The sequence below is a fragment of the Microcaecilia unicolor genome, chromosome 1, assembly GCF_901765095.1.
Source record: "Microcaecilia unicolor chromosome 1, aMicUni1.1, whole genome shotgun sequence".
NCBI classification, from domain to species: domain Eukaryota; kingdom Metazoa; phylum Chordata; class Amphibia; order Gymnophiona; family Siphonopidae; genus Microcaecilia; species Microcaecilia unicolor.
Window position 1 is genome coordinate 519,067,464 of NC_044031.1, and position 13,824 is coordinate 519,081,287.

Here is a 13,824-nt window from a genome sequence, read left to right on the forward strand (position 1 = left end):
TATAGGAGTTGAATAGGCTTCCTCTCATTTGCCATGCAGGAATCATTAGCGCTGTTTTGTAAAAGAAGGCCTTAAAGCGCTGACATTATTGACCTGTGTAAGGACACACTAAGGGGTAAATGCTATAAATTGTGCCTAAAAATCAGTGCCAAAAATGAAATGCATTTAGTGCAATTCTATAAAGAGTATGAATCCTTTATAGAATCACGCTTAGCACTAAGCTGTGCCTAACTGTATGTAGCTGCAATTAGGCCTGCTATATGCAGGCTTAAATACTGGCACTTAAGTTAGGTACATTTAGCCATGATTCTGTACCAACACGCATAAAATCTTGGAACACCCCAAGGAATGCTCCTAAACATGCCCCCAAATTATTATGCATGATAGGATTTAGGCACATTCCATTATGGGATCAGATATGTGCGTAAATCCTAATTATTGCCTATTTGTGCTCATAATTGTTTGTTGCCAATTATGGGCACTGATTGGCTTGTTGTTCAATTAAGTTGTGCACACAATTTGGCCATGCAGCCAAATAAGCACGCACAACTTTAGGTGCTATATATAGAATTTGAGGGTAAGTTCATTTCTTAGAACAGCGTAGTAAAAGGACCCCTTTATTTAATGGTAGATGTCAAGTTCCAATGTATTGCACATGCTGTATAGTTAGAAGAACTTGAAGAACAGTGAAACCTTTCAATTATGAATTTCTTTGTTTGTTTTTTTTCTTTAGCAAATATCGATCTGCCAATTCCTTCACCGTTGATAAAGTATCATGTAAGTGCCTTGCTTATTTACTAGGTAATATTAGGTTAGAGTTACTAAAGTGCATTACTTCTTTAGTGAATAGGTCCAATTACATAAAATAAGACATGGTAAATAACATACATTAATACATGTTAGCACATGCACTAATGTGGTAGTGCATTTTAACAAATCTGTTCAATAATGTATGATGTATTTTTTGAAAAGCATAGTCATGTTTCCTAATTATATGTGGTTCTGCTGCTACAGAAACCACCACAAAGTTGGTCCTTAACATGGATTGATGGAAACTTGCCTGCTACTGCTCTGCCTCTTCTATTCCTTTTCATTGCTGACTATATGCTGTCACTTCCTACCCTGCATCTGCCAGTACTACCCTGATCTTAGAGGTGGGAACATGTGTGTAAACTGATGGAAGCGGCAGACAGGAGATAGAGATTTAAAGGGGAGGTTGAAGAAGGCATCCAGACAAATAGTCAAAAAACCATCACTTGACCATACCTGTCCCTCCAACTACCGCCCCATTTCCCTTTTACCTTTCCTCTCCAAGATTCTTGAACGCGCCACTCACAGCCGCTGCATTGATTTTCTCTCCTCTCATGCCATCCTCGATCCGCTTCAATCCGGCTTTCGCCCCCTACACTCGACAGAAACGGCACTAAGGTCTGCAATGACCTGTTCCTCGCCAAATCCAAAGGTCACTACTCCATCCTCATCCTCCTCGACCTATCCGCCGCTTTTGACACTGTCAATCACAACCTACTTCTTGACACACTGTCCTCCTTTGGGTTCCAGGGCTCTGTCCTCTCCTGGTTTTCCTCTTATCTCTCCCATCGTACCTTCAGAGTACACTCTCATGGTTCGTCCTCCTTCCCTATCCCGCTCTCTGTTGGAGTTCCTCAGGGATCTGTCCTTTGGCCTCTTCTTTTTTCAATCTACACCTCTTCCTTAGGCTCCCTGATCTCTTCTCATGGTTTCCACTATCATCTTTATGCTGATGACACCCAGCTTTATCTCTCCACACCAGAAATCACTGCGGAAACCCAGGCCAAAATATCGGCCTGCTTATCCGACATTGCTGCCTGGATGTCCAACCACCACCTGAAACTGAACATGGCCAAGACTGAACTTATTGTTTTCCCACCTAAACCCACTTCTCCTCTCCCTTCACTCTCTATCTCAGTTGATAACACCCTCATCGTCCCCGTCTCATCTGCCCGCAACCTCGGTGTCATCTTCGACTCCTCCCTCTCCTTCTCTGCGCATATCCAGCAGATAGCCAAGACCTGTCGCTTCTTCCTCTATAACATTAGCAAAATTCGTCCCTTCCTCTCCGAGCACACCACCCGAACTCTCATCCACTCTCTCATTACCTCTCGCCTTGACTACTGCAACCTACTCCTCACCGGCCTCCCACTTAGCCATCTATCCCCCCTTCAGTCCATCCAGACATCTGCCGCACGTCTTATCTTCCGCCTTAACCGATATACTCATATCACCCCTCTCCTCAAGTCACTTCACTGGCTTCCGATCAGATACCGCATACAGTTCAAGCTTCTCCTACTCACATACAAATGCACTCGATCTGCAGCCCCTCCTTACCTCTCTACCCTCATCTCCCCTTACGTCCCTACCCGTAACCTCCGCTCTCAAGACAAATCCCTCCTTTCAGTACCCTTTCTCCACCACCGCCAACTCTAGGCTTCGCCCTTTCTGCCTCGTCTCACCCCATGCTTGGAACAAACTCCCTGAACCCATACGCCGGGCCCCCTCCCTACCCATCTTCAAATCATTGCTCAAAGCCCACCTCTTCAATGTCGCCTTCGGCACCTAATCACTACACCTCTTCTTAGGAAATCTCAACTACCCCAACTTGACATTTCGTCCTTTAGATTGTAAGCTCTTCTGAGCAGGGACCATCCTTATTTGTTAATTTGTACAGTGCTGCGTAACCCTAGTAGCGCTCTAGAAATGTTAAGTAGTAGTAGTAGTAGTAGTAGTAATAAGGAGAGGAAATGGAATAGGTATAAGGAAGGGGGAGAAAGCAGAAAAGGAAATTAAAGGAAAGGAAGGAAACAGATAATATAGGTGGAAGAGGTAAAAATAAACAAAAAAAAGAATTAGGGGTGGAGACATGAGGAAGATACCAGAAGTATGAATACAAAGAGGAGAAGCAGAAGGGATAGACTTCTCAGAGAGACCATTGCCTCTTATTCTGGGTGTGATCAACAGGGAAAAGGTCTCCTCTTTAGAATTTTCTGGGTACTTTGGTCCAACCCAGCATAGCACTGAAGAGAATGGATAGAAATTCTGAAAAACATGGAGAAAAGAGAAAATATTGAAGAGAAGTAAGTGGTCACCTTTAGGAGAAGGAGAAAGGATAGAATAGGATAATAGAAAAGAAAGACAGCAAAAGAGAAGAAAGAAAACTAGAAAAATATGTATTACAATTTGAAAGAAAACTGAAAAGAATAAGAAATTAATGGGGGAAAAAGAAATAATGAAAAACAGGAAAAGAAATTTTTGAACACATAAAGGTTGAAAAACAATTTATGAAGCAAAGGTTTATATAAATCTTTTCATTAAAAAGTATTTTGTGCATGTTAAGAGTTGATAAAACCAAAATGCATTACTTTTGCTGTAGAATCTCATGACAATAAAAGATGAACAGACAAGAAAAAATACATGTTTATTATCACTTATATTCAAGTGAATAAATATGTCATGCATGCTACTTTAGAAGGTAAGTGCTCAAGAACCAAAAAAGATAAAACCGTTATCAATTATTCTGTGAACACTTTCTCATTCTCTCGAATTTTTAATAAAGTGAAGTGTTCACACAACAATTGACAATGGTTTTACCTTTTATTGTTTTTAAGACCACTTCACTGTCATCTTGGCCTTTTCTTTCATGGTCTGTTGCCTCCATTTTTTCATTTAAACACTACTTTATCCATAAAGTCTCATGTCACAAAATTTTCTAACACTTGTTTTAGACTTTGCCCATGAACATCCACAGAAAACCAGGGACATAGTTACAGTAGTTTGACAGCATACCTCTAATTTTGTGCTTGATTTTTATGTGCATTCTTGTCTGTAGTTCAAGCTGTTACATGTGAAACAACAGTGGAGCAGCTGTGTCCATTTCAGAAACCTGCATCACACTGTCCAAGGTAGATATCAATCTTGTACTATCTCATGCTTTGTTGGAATGCAGAACAAATATTTTGGGATATGTCGATATCATCTTTATTGAAATTAATTTTCATTCTGTTTCTGTACTCAAATGTATCATTTTTGTGGGATTAGATCAGAAATAGGAAACTCCATTTCTTGGGGGTCAATGCAAGTCATGTTTTCAGGTGTGTCTCTTCATTTATCATTTTATGCATTTTAAGCTAAACAATTCAGGCACATTAAAGCCCGAAACTTCCAGGTTAACCAAACTGTACAAATCAATGTATAGACCAAATGAAAGAAGATATAGAGGGGCATTTTTGATATGATATCTAAATCCGCCTTTGGACATTTTGCAGAAAACACCCAAAAATCCAGTAGCAAACATGGCCATTTTCAAACCAGAAAAGTGTCTTTTTGTTTTGAAAATGGTCATTTGCTAGATGTTGTTGTGTTCAGTGTGTCTATCTTTTTGGACCATTTTTGAAAAAAAAAAAAAAAAAAATCCAAGTGAAAAAAATATAAAATCAAGCCATTAGGATGTATTGGGGGAGGGGGGGGGGCAGCATTCTTAGTACACTGGCTACATAGACATACCAGCAGAGGAATAGGGTACCTTAGGAGGCTCTTGCCTGCTACTGCTCTGCCTCTATTCCTTTTCATTGCCGACTATCTGCTGTCATTTCCTACCCTGCATCTGCCAGTACAGCTGTTTCCAATTTAATACTAGCACCCTCCTTCCACCGACTGGGCCACAACCACCTCTGGGTGAGTCTCCCTCTTTCAAATTATTCCTAGTGATTTCTAGGTTACTGGAGTCACACTCCCAGTGGTCCCTCAGTTCCCATAAAGCACTCACAGACCCAACGCACAAGCCACCAGGATTCTTTATCAGTCCAGACAGGCAGAACGAATAAACAATTGTGTTTATTCTCAGAAAAATATTGAACAGTGGAACAAAAATGTGCAAATAGCAAACAGTAACTGAAAAAGGGATAAATTAGAAAGCTAAACATCTATATACTGTCTAAACAGTACATGGGAAGACCAGGACATATAATTGTTCACACAGCCTTAGCAAAGAGATCTGTCTCTCTCTTCTTCCAGGCTAAGACTGATTCAACAGCCAGCATCTGCTGGGTAATTTCAAAACTCCAGGCCAATCAGAGCCCAGAACAGCCAAGTTTCAAATAAAAACTGGTTACATCACTAAAGGCACTTCCTATTATCTGTGTGTCAAATAAAAGAAAGAGAAGTCAGTCCTCTGTAACAGCTTTAAGTACAAACATGCACCATCTGCTGGCCAAACAGGAGAAATGCACTTCAGACATAATTAAGAAAGGAAAATATCCAATACATTTTACAGACTTAAAACACACTGTTTCTTCACATTAATACTTTGTCGTGTGCTTCCTACAGTTTAACAATTGAAATACAACAAACCAGGTTTTAAACAATCAATAATTAATAAGATAGAAATTCTCAGAGTAATAACTCACCCAAGCAGACTGCTACCCTAAGGTCAAAGGCACTTCCTAGAGGGTGGATAAGGACATTAGATGGATTCCGCCAGCATTATATCATGTTTGGAGAATTTGAACAAACACCACATGAGGAATATAATGGCTGCCGGGTGTAGTGCATACACCCAACAGGCTTAAGATATGTGCGCCTTATACAAATTTTGCATTAGTATGGACATTAGATGGATTCTGCCCACATTAGAAGATCACGTTTGGCAGGGCTTCACATCATATGGGATTCACTGGAGAGGGCTGTGTGCCGCCATTTTTGAGGCGGCACTGCTGGAAGAGAAGTAAGTCTACCTGCCTCCTCCAAGAAAGGTACAGGGGGTGGGGAAGAGGGTTGCTAGACCACTAGGTTGGAGGGGGGGGGGCTTGATTTGCGAGCCACTGGGCCACTAGGGCTTTTCTTGGGGGGATGCTAACGGGGTTAGAGGGGCTGGAGATCCATCGGTTCTCCAGCCACCCTGAACTTGTATCGGGGGCTCAGGGGGCTGGAGGTCCACCAGACTGCCAGCCCCTGTGTCACTGGCTTGGGGTGGGGGTTTGGTGGAGGCACTAGGCCACCAGGGCCATGCTGTTTGGGGTCTGGTGGTCCCACGGACTTCCAGGCCCTGTGTTTGACAGGTCTGGGCTTTTGACAGCCTAGACCTGTCAAATAAGTGCAGGAGGATTCAGGCACAATCCTCCCGCACTTTACCCTACGATCAGAAATAATAGTGTACATACATTTGTGTGCTATTATCTCTGATCATAGGGGTGGTAAAACCTTGCGCTGTTCCAGTGCTATTTTTAGATCACCGTTTGGAACAGCTCAAGGCTTTCGATAATCCTGGCATTAATGCAGAGGAGGTCGATGGTGGACTTTAGTGTTAACGAAATGTAACTGATTCATAATCTTAGAAATACTTGCAATGTTTTGCTAAGGACCCTAAGGTCCTCCCAAGGAGTATGTCCAAAGGACACCCTCTCCAAAGGACATTACACATTGTGATACCCACATAAGTACATAAGTATTGCCATACTGGGACAGACAAAAGGTCCATCAAGCAAATTATCCTGTTTCCAACAGTGGCCAATCCAGGTCACAAATACCTGGCAAGATTCCAAAAAAGTACAAAACATTTTATACTGCTTATCCCAGAAATAGTGGGTTTTCCCCGTCCAATTTAATAATGGTCTATGGACTTTTCCTTTAGGAAGCCATCCAAACCTTTTTTAAACTCTGCTAAGCTAACCACCTTTACCACATTCTCTGGCAACAAATTCCAGAATTTAATTACACGTTGAGTGAAGAAAAAATTTCTCTGATTCGTTTTAAATTTACTACTTTGTAGCTTCATCACATGCCCCCTAGTCCTAGTGTTTTTGGAAATTGTAAACAGATGCTTCATGTCTACCCGTTCCACTCCACTCTCATTATTTTATAGACCTCTATCATATCTCCCCTCAGCCGCCTTTTCTCCAAGCTGAAGAGCCCTAGCCGCTTTAGCCTCTCCTCATAGGGAAGTCGTCTCATCCCCTTTATCATTTTCGTCGCCCTTCTCTGCACCTTTTCTAATTCCACTATATCTTTTTTGAGATGCGGCGACCATAATTGAATACAAGCGAGCCTTTTCCTGGAATGCACTCCGTGACAGGGTTCGCTTAACACAAGACTATCTCTACATCAGGAAGCAGGTTAAAGCTTGGCTCTTCAACCAGGTCTTTAATGGAAGAAGTAACTAACTTGCTAGTCTCACGCATAAAGGAGTGGCACTGGCTGCATATTTATTTTATTTTTATTACATTTGTATCCCACGCTTTCCCACTCATGGCAAGCTCAATGCAGCTTACATATTGTATACAGGTATTTATTTGTACGTGGGGCAATGGAGGGTTAAGTGACTTGCCCAGAGCCACAAGGAGCTGCCTGTGCCTGAAGTGGGAATTGAACTCAGTTCCTCAGGACCAAAGTCCACTACCCTAACCACTAGGCCATAGTGTAGCAGGTCAGGTTATCCACTCCTACCCTAGCTAAGATAATATTTAAGTACCTCTGTGACTTCATGTGCAACCTTCTTTAAATTAATCCCCTTATTTTCTAATTCCTCTTACTCTCTTACATATCTGTAAGTTTCATCTTTGATACTACCCTACGCTATCTATTAAAATGTTTTATTACATATTGTGTTGACACTGTAAGTAGTATACTATCCACCTTTATAATTGAAAGAGAAAAACGCCTAGATTTCGACCCAAATCGGGAGATAGACGTTTATCTCACAAAAACGAATAAATCGGTATAATGGAAAGCCGATTTTGGACGTTTTCAACTGCACTCCATCGCGGAAGTGTACAAAGTTGACGGGGGCGTGTCGGAGGTGTGCCGAAGGTGGAACTGGGGCGTGGTTATCGGCCGAGGAGAGATGGGTGCCTTTCGCCGATAATGGAAAAAAAGTATGCGTTTGTAGCTAGAATTTAGGGCACTTTTCCTGGACCCTGTTTTTTCACGAATAAGGCCCCAAATGACCAGATTACCCCCAGAGGGAATCGGGGATGACCTCCCCTGACTCCCCCAGTGGTCCCTAACCCCCTCCCACCACAAAAAATGATGTTTCACAACTTTTTATTTTCACCCTCAAATGTCATACCCACCTCCCTAGCAGCAGTATGCAGGTCCCTGGAGCAGTTGTTAGGGGGTGCAGTGGACTTCAGGCAGGTGGACCGTGGCCCATCCCCCCCCCACCTGTTACACTTGTGCTGGTAAATGGGAGCCCTCCACACCGCCCCCCAAACCCACTGTACCCACATGTAGGTGCCCCCCTTCACCCCTTAGGGCTATAGTAATGGTGTAGACTTGTGGGCAGTGGATTTTGAGGGGGATTGGGGGGCTCATCACACAAGGGAAGGGTGCTATGCACCTGGGAGCTCTTTTACCTTTTTTTTTGTTTTTGTAAAAGTGCCCCCTAGGGTGCCCGGTTGGTGTCCTGGCATGTGAGGGGGACCAGTGCACTACGAATCCTGGCCCCTCCCACGAACAAATGCCTTGGATTTATTCGTTTTTGAGCTGGGCGCTTTCATTTTCCATTATCACTGAAAAACAAAAACGCCCAGCTCACAAATTGTCGAATAAAACATGGACGTCTATTTTTTTTGAAAATACGGTTCGGTCCGCCCCTTCACGGACCCGTTCTCGGAGATAAACGCCCATGGAGATAGACGTTTTCGTTCAATTATGCCCCTCCACGCCATACTTTGCATTATTTGAATATATTTACTGCTGTAATTCTTTATTGCTTATATTTGACATATTCTTGCTGTACACCGCCTTGAGTGAATTCCTTCAAAAAGGCGGTAAACAAATCCTAATAAAAGAAATAAATAAGTTTTCCTAAAGAGTACAAATGCCTTAGAACAGATGATAGGATCCCAAGCATAACTTGTTCACTCTTAGTAGCAGAGCCTTTTAACATGTGAGTTCCTTGCGAATCTTGTGTGAATATGTAGAACAAAGGCTTTGCAGTTATAAACCCCTGGATTCTATATATAGGTTGCCCAAATTTGGGCATGCAGGATAAATGCATGAACAAATTGATTAGTTAATGAGCTGTTAATGAATTATTGATGTTAATTGGCACTAATTTGGACCTATGCATGCATCTGTCTACGCTTTATTCTATAAAACTATGTGCCCAAAGTGTCTTGCAGACAACCCAAAAGGGGATGTGGTCATGGAAGGGGCATGGGCGGGACATGGGCATTCCAAAACTTTGGTGACATGCTATAGAATTCCTGGGTTGTGCTCCCAACTTGCATGTCAGGATTTACACCAGGTTTCAGCAGGCATAAGTCCTCATGCCCAAAGTTGGGCTTGGGGATTGGCGCTAAGCACTATTCTATGTAGGGCGTTTGGTACGGAGTGCCCTTTATAGAATTTGATTTAACATGGATTTTTCTGGTGCCAAACTTTGGGCAACATTTACTGAATCTGGCTTGATGTGTCTATCAGTAGCTTGCAAAGCCAGATGCTTAGTTTTTGGAATTCTAAGTTGAAGTTTGAACTAAATCCCTTCCTCAAAGGTGACGATGTAGGAACATTAATGAAAGAACAGTTAGCAAGATATAAGAATATTTAATCAAAATGGTAGTACCTATGTGCCCTTTTACTAAGCTGCGTTAGACGCTAATCCATGCCTAATACAGTTAAAATGTTGTACATATTGGAGGTAATACTATTGATATCCAGAATGTAGAGATTCACATGGGGGGAGTCTGGATGGAGAATATATATCCTGTTGTCTGTGTTTTACATTATGTATGTTTTTGATTTTGTCCCTCAGCCTAGTGTGGGCTATACGTATTTTAAGGGGCTGATTTTCAAAAAAAGAAAAGTGCCATAAAGCGGCATTTGGACGTTTTGCTTGCCAAAACATTCAAATTGCTAGTTTTGAAACCCATTTTCATGTTTTGCAATGTAGTTCATCCACAGTGCATTCAAATCACAGAGGGGCATGATGGAGGTAGAATTTGGGCATTCCTTGCATGTTTTTCAGTCATAATGGAACAAAACAAAAACATCCAGGGCTACAATTGAGTTGTTTTTGGTCTAGACCTGTTTTTATCACTACTAAATCACAAAAAGGTGCCCCAAATGACCACTGAAGGGATTAAGGCAAGATCTTCCCCCTTACTCCCACAGTGGTCACTAACCCCCTCCCACCTCCCAAAGATGGGAATGAAACAGTACAGCATCACATGCTATGGGCAGTCCTATTAGAACAACAAGCAGGTCCCTGGGGTAGCCTAGTGGTTGGTGCAAATGCACTGTAGAGAAGGGGACCCAGACCATAGTCTACTCTAATTGTTACATTTGTGGTGCAAGGTGTGAGCCCTCCAAAACTCACCAAAAACCTACTCTACTCAGATATAGGTGACACCTGCAGCCATAAGGGCTTTTGTAGTGGTGTACAGTGAGGTACAGTAGGTTTTTGGTGGGATTTGGAGGGCTCCCCATACAATACAAGAGGGTAACATTGAGATGTGTACCTGGGACCTTTTATGTGAAGTCCACAGCTGCACCTCCTAGGGTGCCCCACCGCTATGTTTGGGATAAATGAGTGGCCAATTTACTAGGAATGCTGGCTCCTCCTACATTCCAAAGGCTTGATTTTATGCATTTTTCAAAAATATAGGCACACTGAGCGCAACAACATCTAGGAAATGGTCATTTTGTGGAAAATGTCCAAATTCTGATTTAGATGTCATATCAAAAATGCCCCTCAACATAAATAAAAACCTGTAGAATATAAGTTACACACAAAATCTCCTGAATCTAGGTGCAGGCATATACACCAGCTCTATAGCTGATATAAGTGCTCATGCCTAAGCAAATACAAGCATATATTCCTGATTATGTTAAGTATTGTACAAAGGCCAAGTAGATACCAACTTTCCTTTATAGACTAGGCTCCAAATAGGGCCCCTTTATAGACTTACCCTCATTGAGTCAACACTGTGTCATAGAAAACACTATAAAAATATTAACATTGTAAATTGTTTTTCTAATCTTCAGGGTATATTGTCCTCATAATTGTCTGCAGGCAAACTCACACTATGCACGTGTGATTGGATCCTACGTATACAGTGATGTAAGTAGCTTTTGCATTGTATAAGTGATATTGGGTCTTTTTACTAAGCGGTCTTAATATACCCTTACGTGGTTTTTTTCCTGTGTGCTAAGGCCTTTTTTTAGTACAGCAGGAAACTGACCAATTTTTCATTTTTCCTGTTAATGGCCATGCATTAATATTAAGGTTAACCACCAAGGTGGAGGAACTGGATCTGCTACAAACGTCCCTAGTCAAACAAAAGAGCCGCATGATCAACAAGACTCTTCCAAGAGTACCAGGGAGACGGCAGATGACATGTTCATCTTATTCCATAAAAGTTGTTAAAAAAATTAAAAATAATGACTTGACATGGCACTGTGTTTCAGAAAAGTGCTTGCCTCAGGAGTCTATAAAATACAATATAAATACAAGAATAAGTATATGTACATAACACACAAGGATTAATAAGCACTTACAAGACGTTATACAAACTTTAAAAAATGATTACAAATACATTGTAAAAATACATTCTCATCCTTCCTGTCTCATCAGCTTGTAACCTTGTAACCTTGGGCTCCTCAGTACCTCTCCACTCTCATCTCTCCCTACATTCCTCCCAGGGAACTCTATTCACTGGGTAAATCTCTCTTATCTGCACCCTTCTCCTCCACTGCTAACTCCAGACTCCGTTCCTTTTATTTTGCTGCACCTTATGCCTGGAATAGACTTCCTGAGCCGGTACGTCAAGCTCCATCTCTGATCATCTTCAAATCTAAGCTAAAAGCCCACCTTTTTGATGCTGCTTTTAACTCCTAACCCTTGTTCACTTGTTCAGAACCCTTATTTTATCATCCTCACTTTAATATTCCATTATCTCTTGTTTGTCCTGTTTGTCTGTCCTAATTAGATTGTAAGCTCTGTCGAGCAGGGACTATCTCTTCATGTTCAAGTGTACAGCGCTGCGTACGTCTAGTAGCGCTATAGAAATGATAAGTAGTAGTACATTACAAATACAGATCTTTTTGTTTTATAGTTCATGTTTTGTTTTTAAAGTTCTATTTCCATTCAATATGTTTCATAATGTATTATCATTTTTTAAGTTTTTAACTTCTTATAAGTGCTCATTAATCCTTGTGTGTTTCTAAGATTCTAAATCTGTTACATTCCATTAAAACTATTGTATTGTACTGTTTTGGGATCTTGCCAGGTGCTTGCAACCTGGATTGGCCACTGTTGGAAACAGGATGCTGGGCTTGATGGACCTTTGGTCTGTCCCACTATGGTAATACTTATGTAAAACTAAAGTCACTGAGGGGTTCTTTTACAAAATGGTGGTAAGCTTATGACAAAATAAAAACAGAACTACTGCTGGCCCAATGCATCCGCCTGCAGTAGTTCTGGCTGGAGCGCGTGCCATTTCCGGGTTTGGTAAAAGGACCCTGGCGCATGGGAAAAATGCTGCCCACCAATACCACAGGACCCTTTTTCCCACAGCTTAGTAAAAGGACCCCTGAGTTTGAAATGGAGATTGTAGCAGAAGTGAAGTGATCCTAGACAAGGGAGTAGACTAATTGAATCTGAGGTTTCTTTAGCTCTCATTTCTGTGCATTTTAGTACTTACATTCCTATTTTTCTCTACTGAAATTGAATGAAAATGGATGAAAGGATCTGACTTCTGCTGATCTGCAGGTCAGACATTTCAGCAGCAATTATTTGGCTCCAGAGGGAGCTGTTCATCTTCTTTGCCAAACCAAGCTATCTATCCTATGTGTAGTACTGTATTTTAAACAGTAAATTAACAGGCAACAGCAATAATGGTCACTAGCCGCCTACAGAGATAAAGGGAATATAGAAATGGTTACCAGTAGAGTTGGGATACATTAATGGAAAATAAATTGGGTTACAGAGAATGTAAAGAAGTGAAAAGTAGTAGTGTAGTGCTTTTAAAGGCAGAAATTAGCTTCAGCTTCTAGGAAATGTATTCTGGCAGCTTGCTGTGGCTGTTGACCCGTAGACTCTGTAGGATGAGCTAGAACATTTTTTTGTGATTTAATGAAAGCCTTTTATCTTCTGTCTTCAAGGATTTTATTTTTATTTCTAGCCATTAGAGTCAAACTTAGCCTTTTCGCTTCATTCCCTGTAGTACTTTTCTACTAAAGTGTAAATCATTTGAATTTCAATTTTGTGATTTTCTAGAAGTGCTATTGTTTAGCAATTTATTGAAATTACATATTTCCTTATTAAAAGCTTTTCTGTCAGTAACATGGGTATTTCTGTAAGCACTAGGCAGTTTGCTCCTGTTGTCTGTAACACATTTGGGTCTGACATTTCATATGGAATCTTGCAGAAAGCTCACATAAAATCATTAAGCATAATATAGAAGGAGAATGTATTTACTAGGATGGATTGAGAATTAAGTGAATGATTGGCAAAGGCTTCGTTTGAGGTACGGTGATTTTGGAGTTTCGTGGGATTCTCTGCTAATATATCTAATATTATGCTTTGTAATAACCAGTCTTAGGTGCTTATCAATAGGTGCATTTTAGAATTATGTGCCATTTATATGTATAATAGTAGATATACTTGTATAAATTGCATACATATATAAAGTAGCAATTTTAGAAATGGTGCTTATACATACCACAGTCGATATTCAGCATTATTTATCTGGCCAGGAATGGCTCCTGGCTGGTTAAATAGCACTTAGCTTGCTAAGCACTAATATTCAGCACGAGATAGCGCATAGTGGCTAACTGGCTATCTCACAT

At 41.1% G+C, this 13,824-nt stretch overlaps 1 protein-coding gene across 1 annotated transcript in view; it reads left to right on the plus strand.

Moving 5' to 3' along the window:
* CRISPLD1 (cysteine rich secretory protein LCCL domain containing 1) overlaps positions 1 to 13,824 on the plus strand; it is an 88,520-nt gene that overhangs the window by 57,189 nt on the left and 17,507 nt on the right. The window contains exons 10-12 of the mRNA XM_030190176.1: positions 734 to 777; positions 3,866 to 3,938; positions 11,020 to 11,095. Of these exons, the coding sequence (XP_030046036.1) occupies positions 734 to 777; positions 3,866 to 3,938; positions 11,020 to 11,095 (193 nt within the window). The remainder of the gene's footprint in view (positions 1 to 733; positions 778 to 3,865; positions 3,939 to 11,019; positions 11,096 to 13,824) is intronic.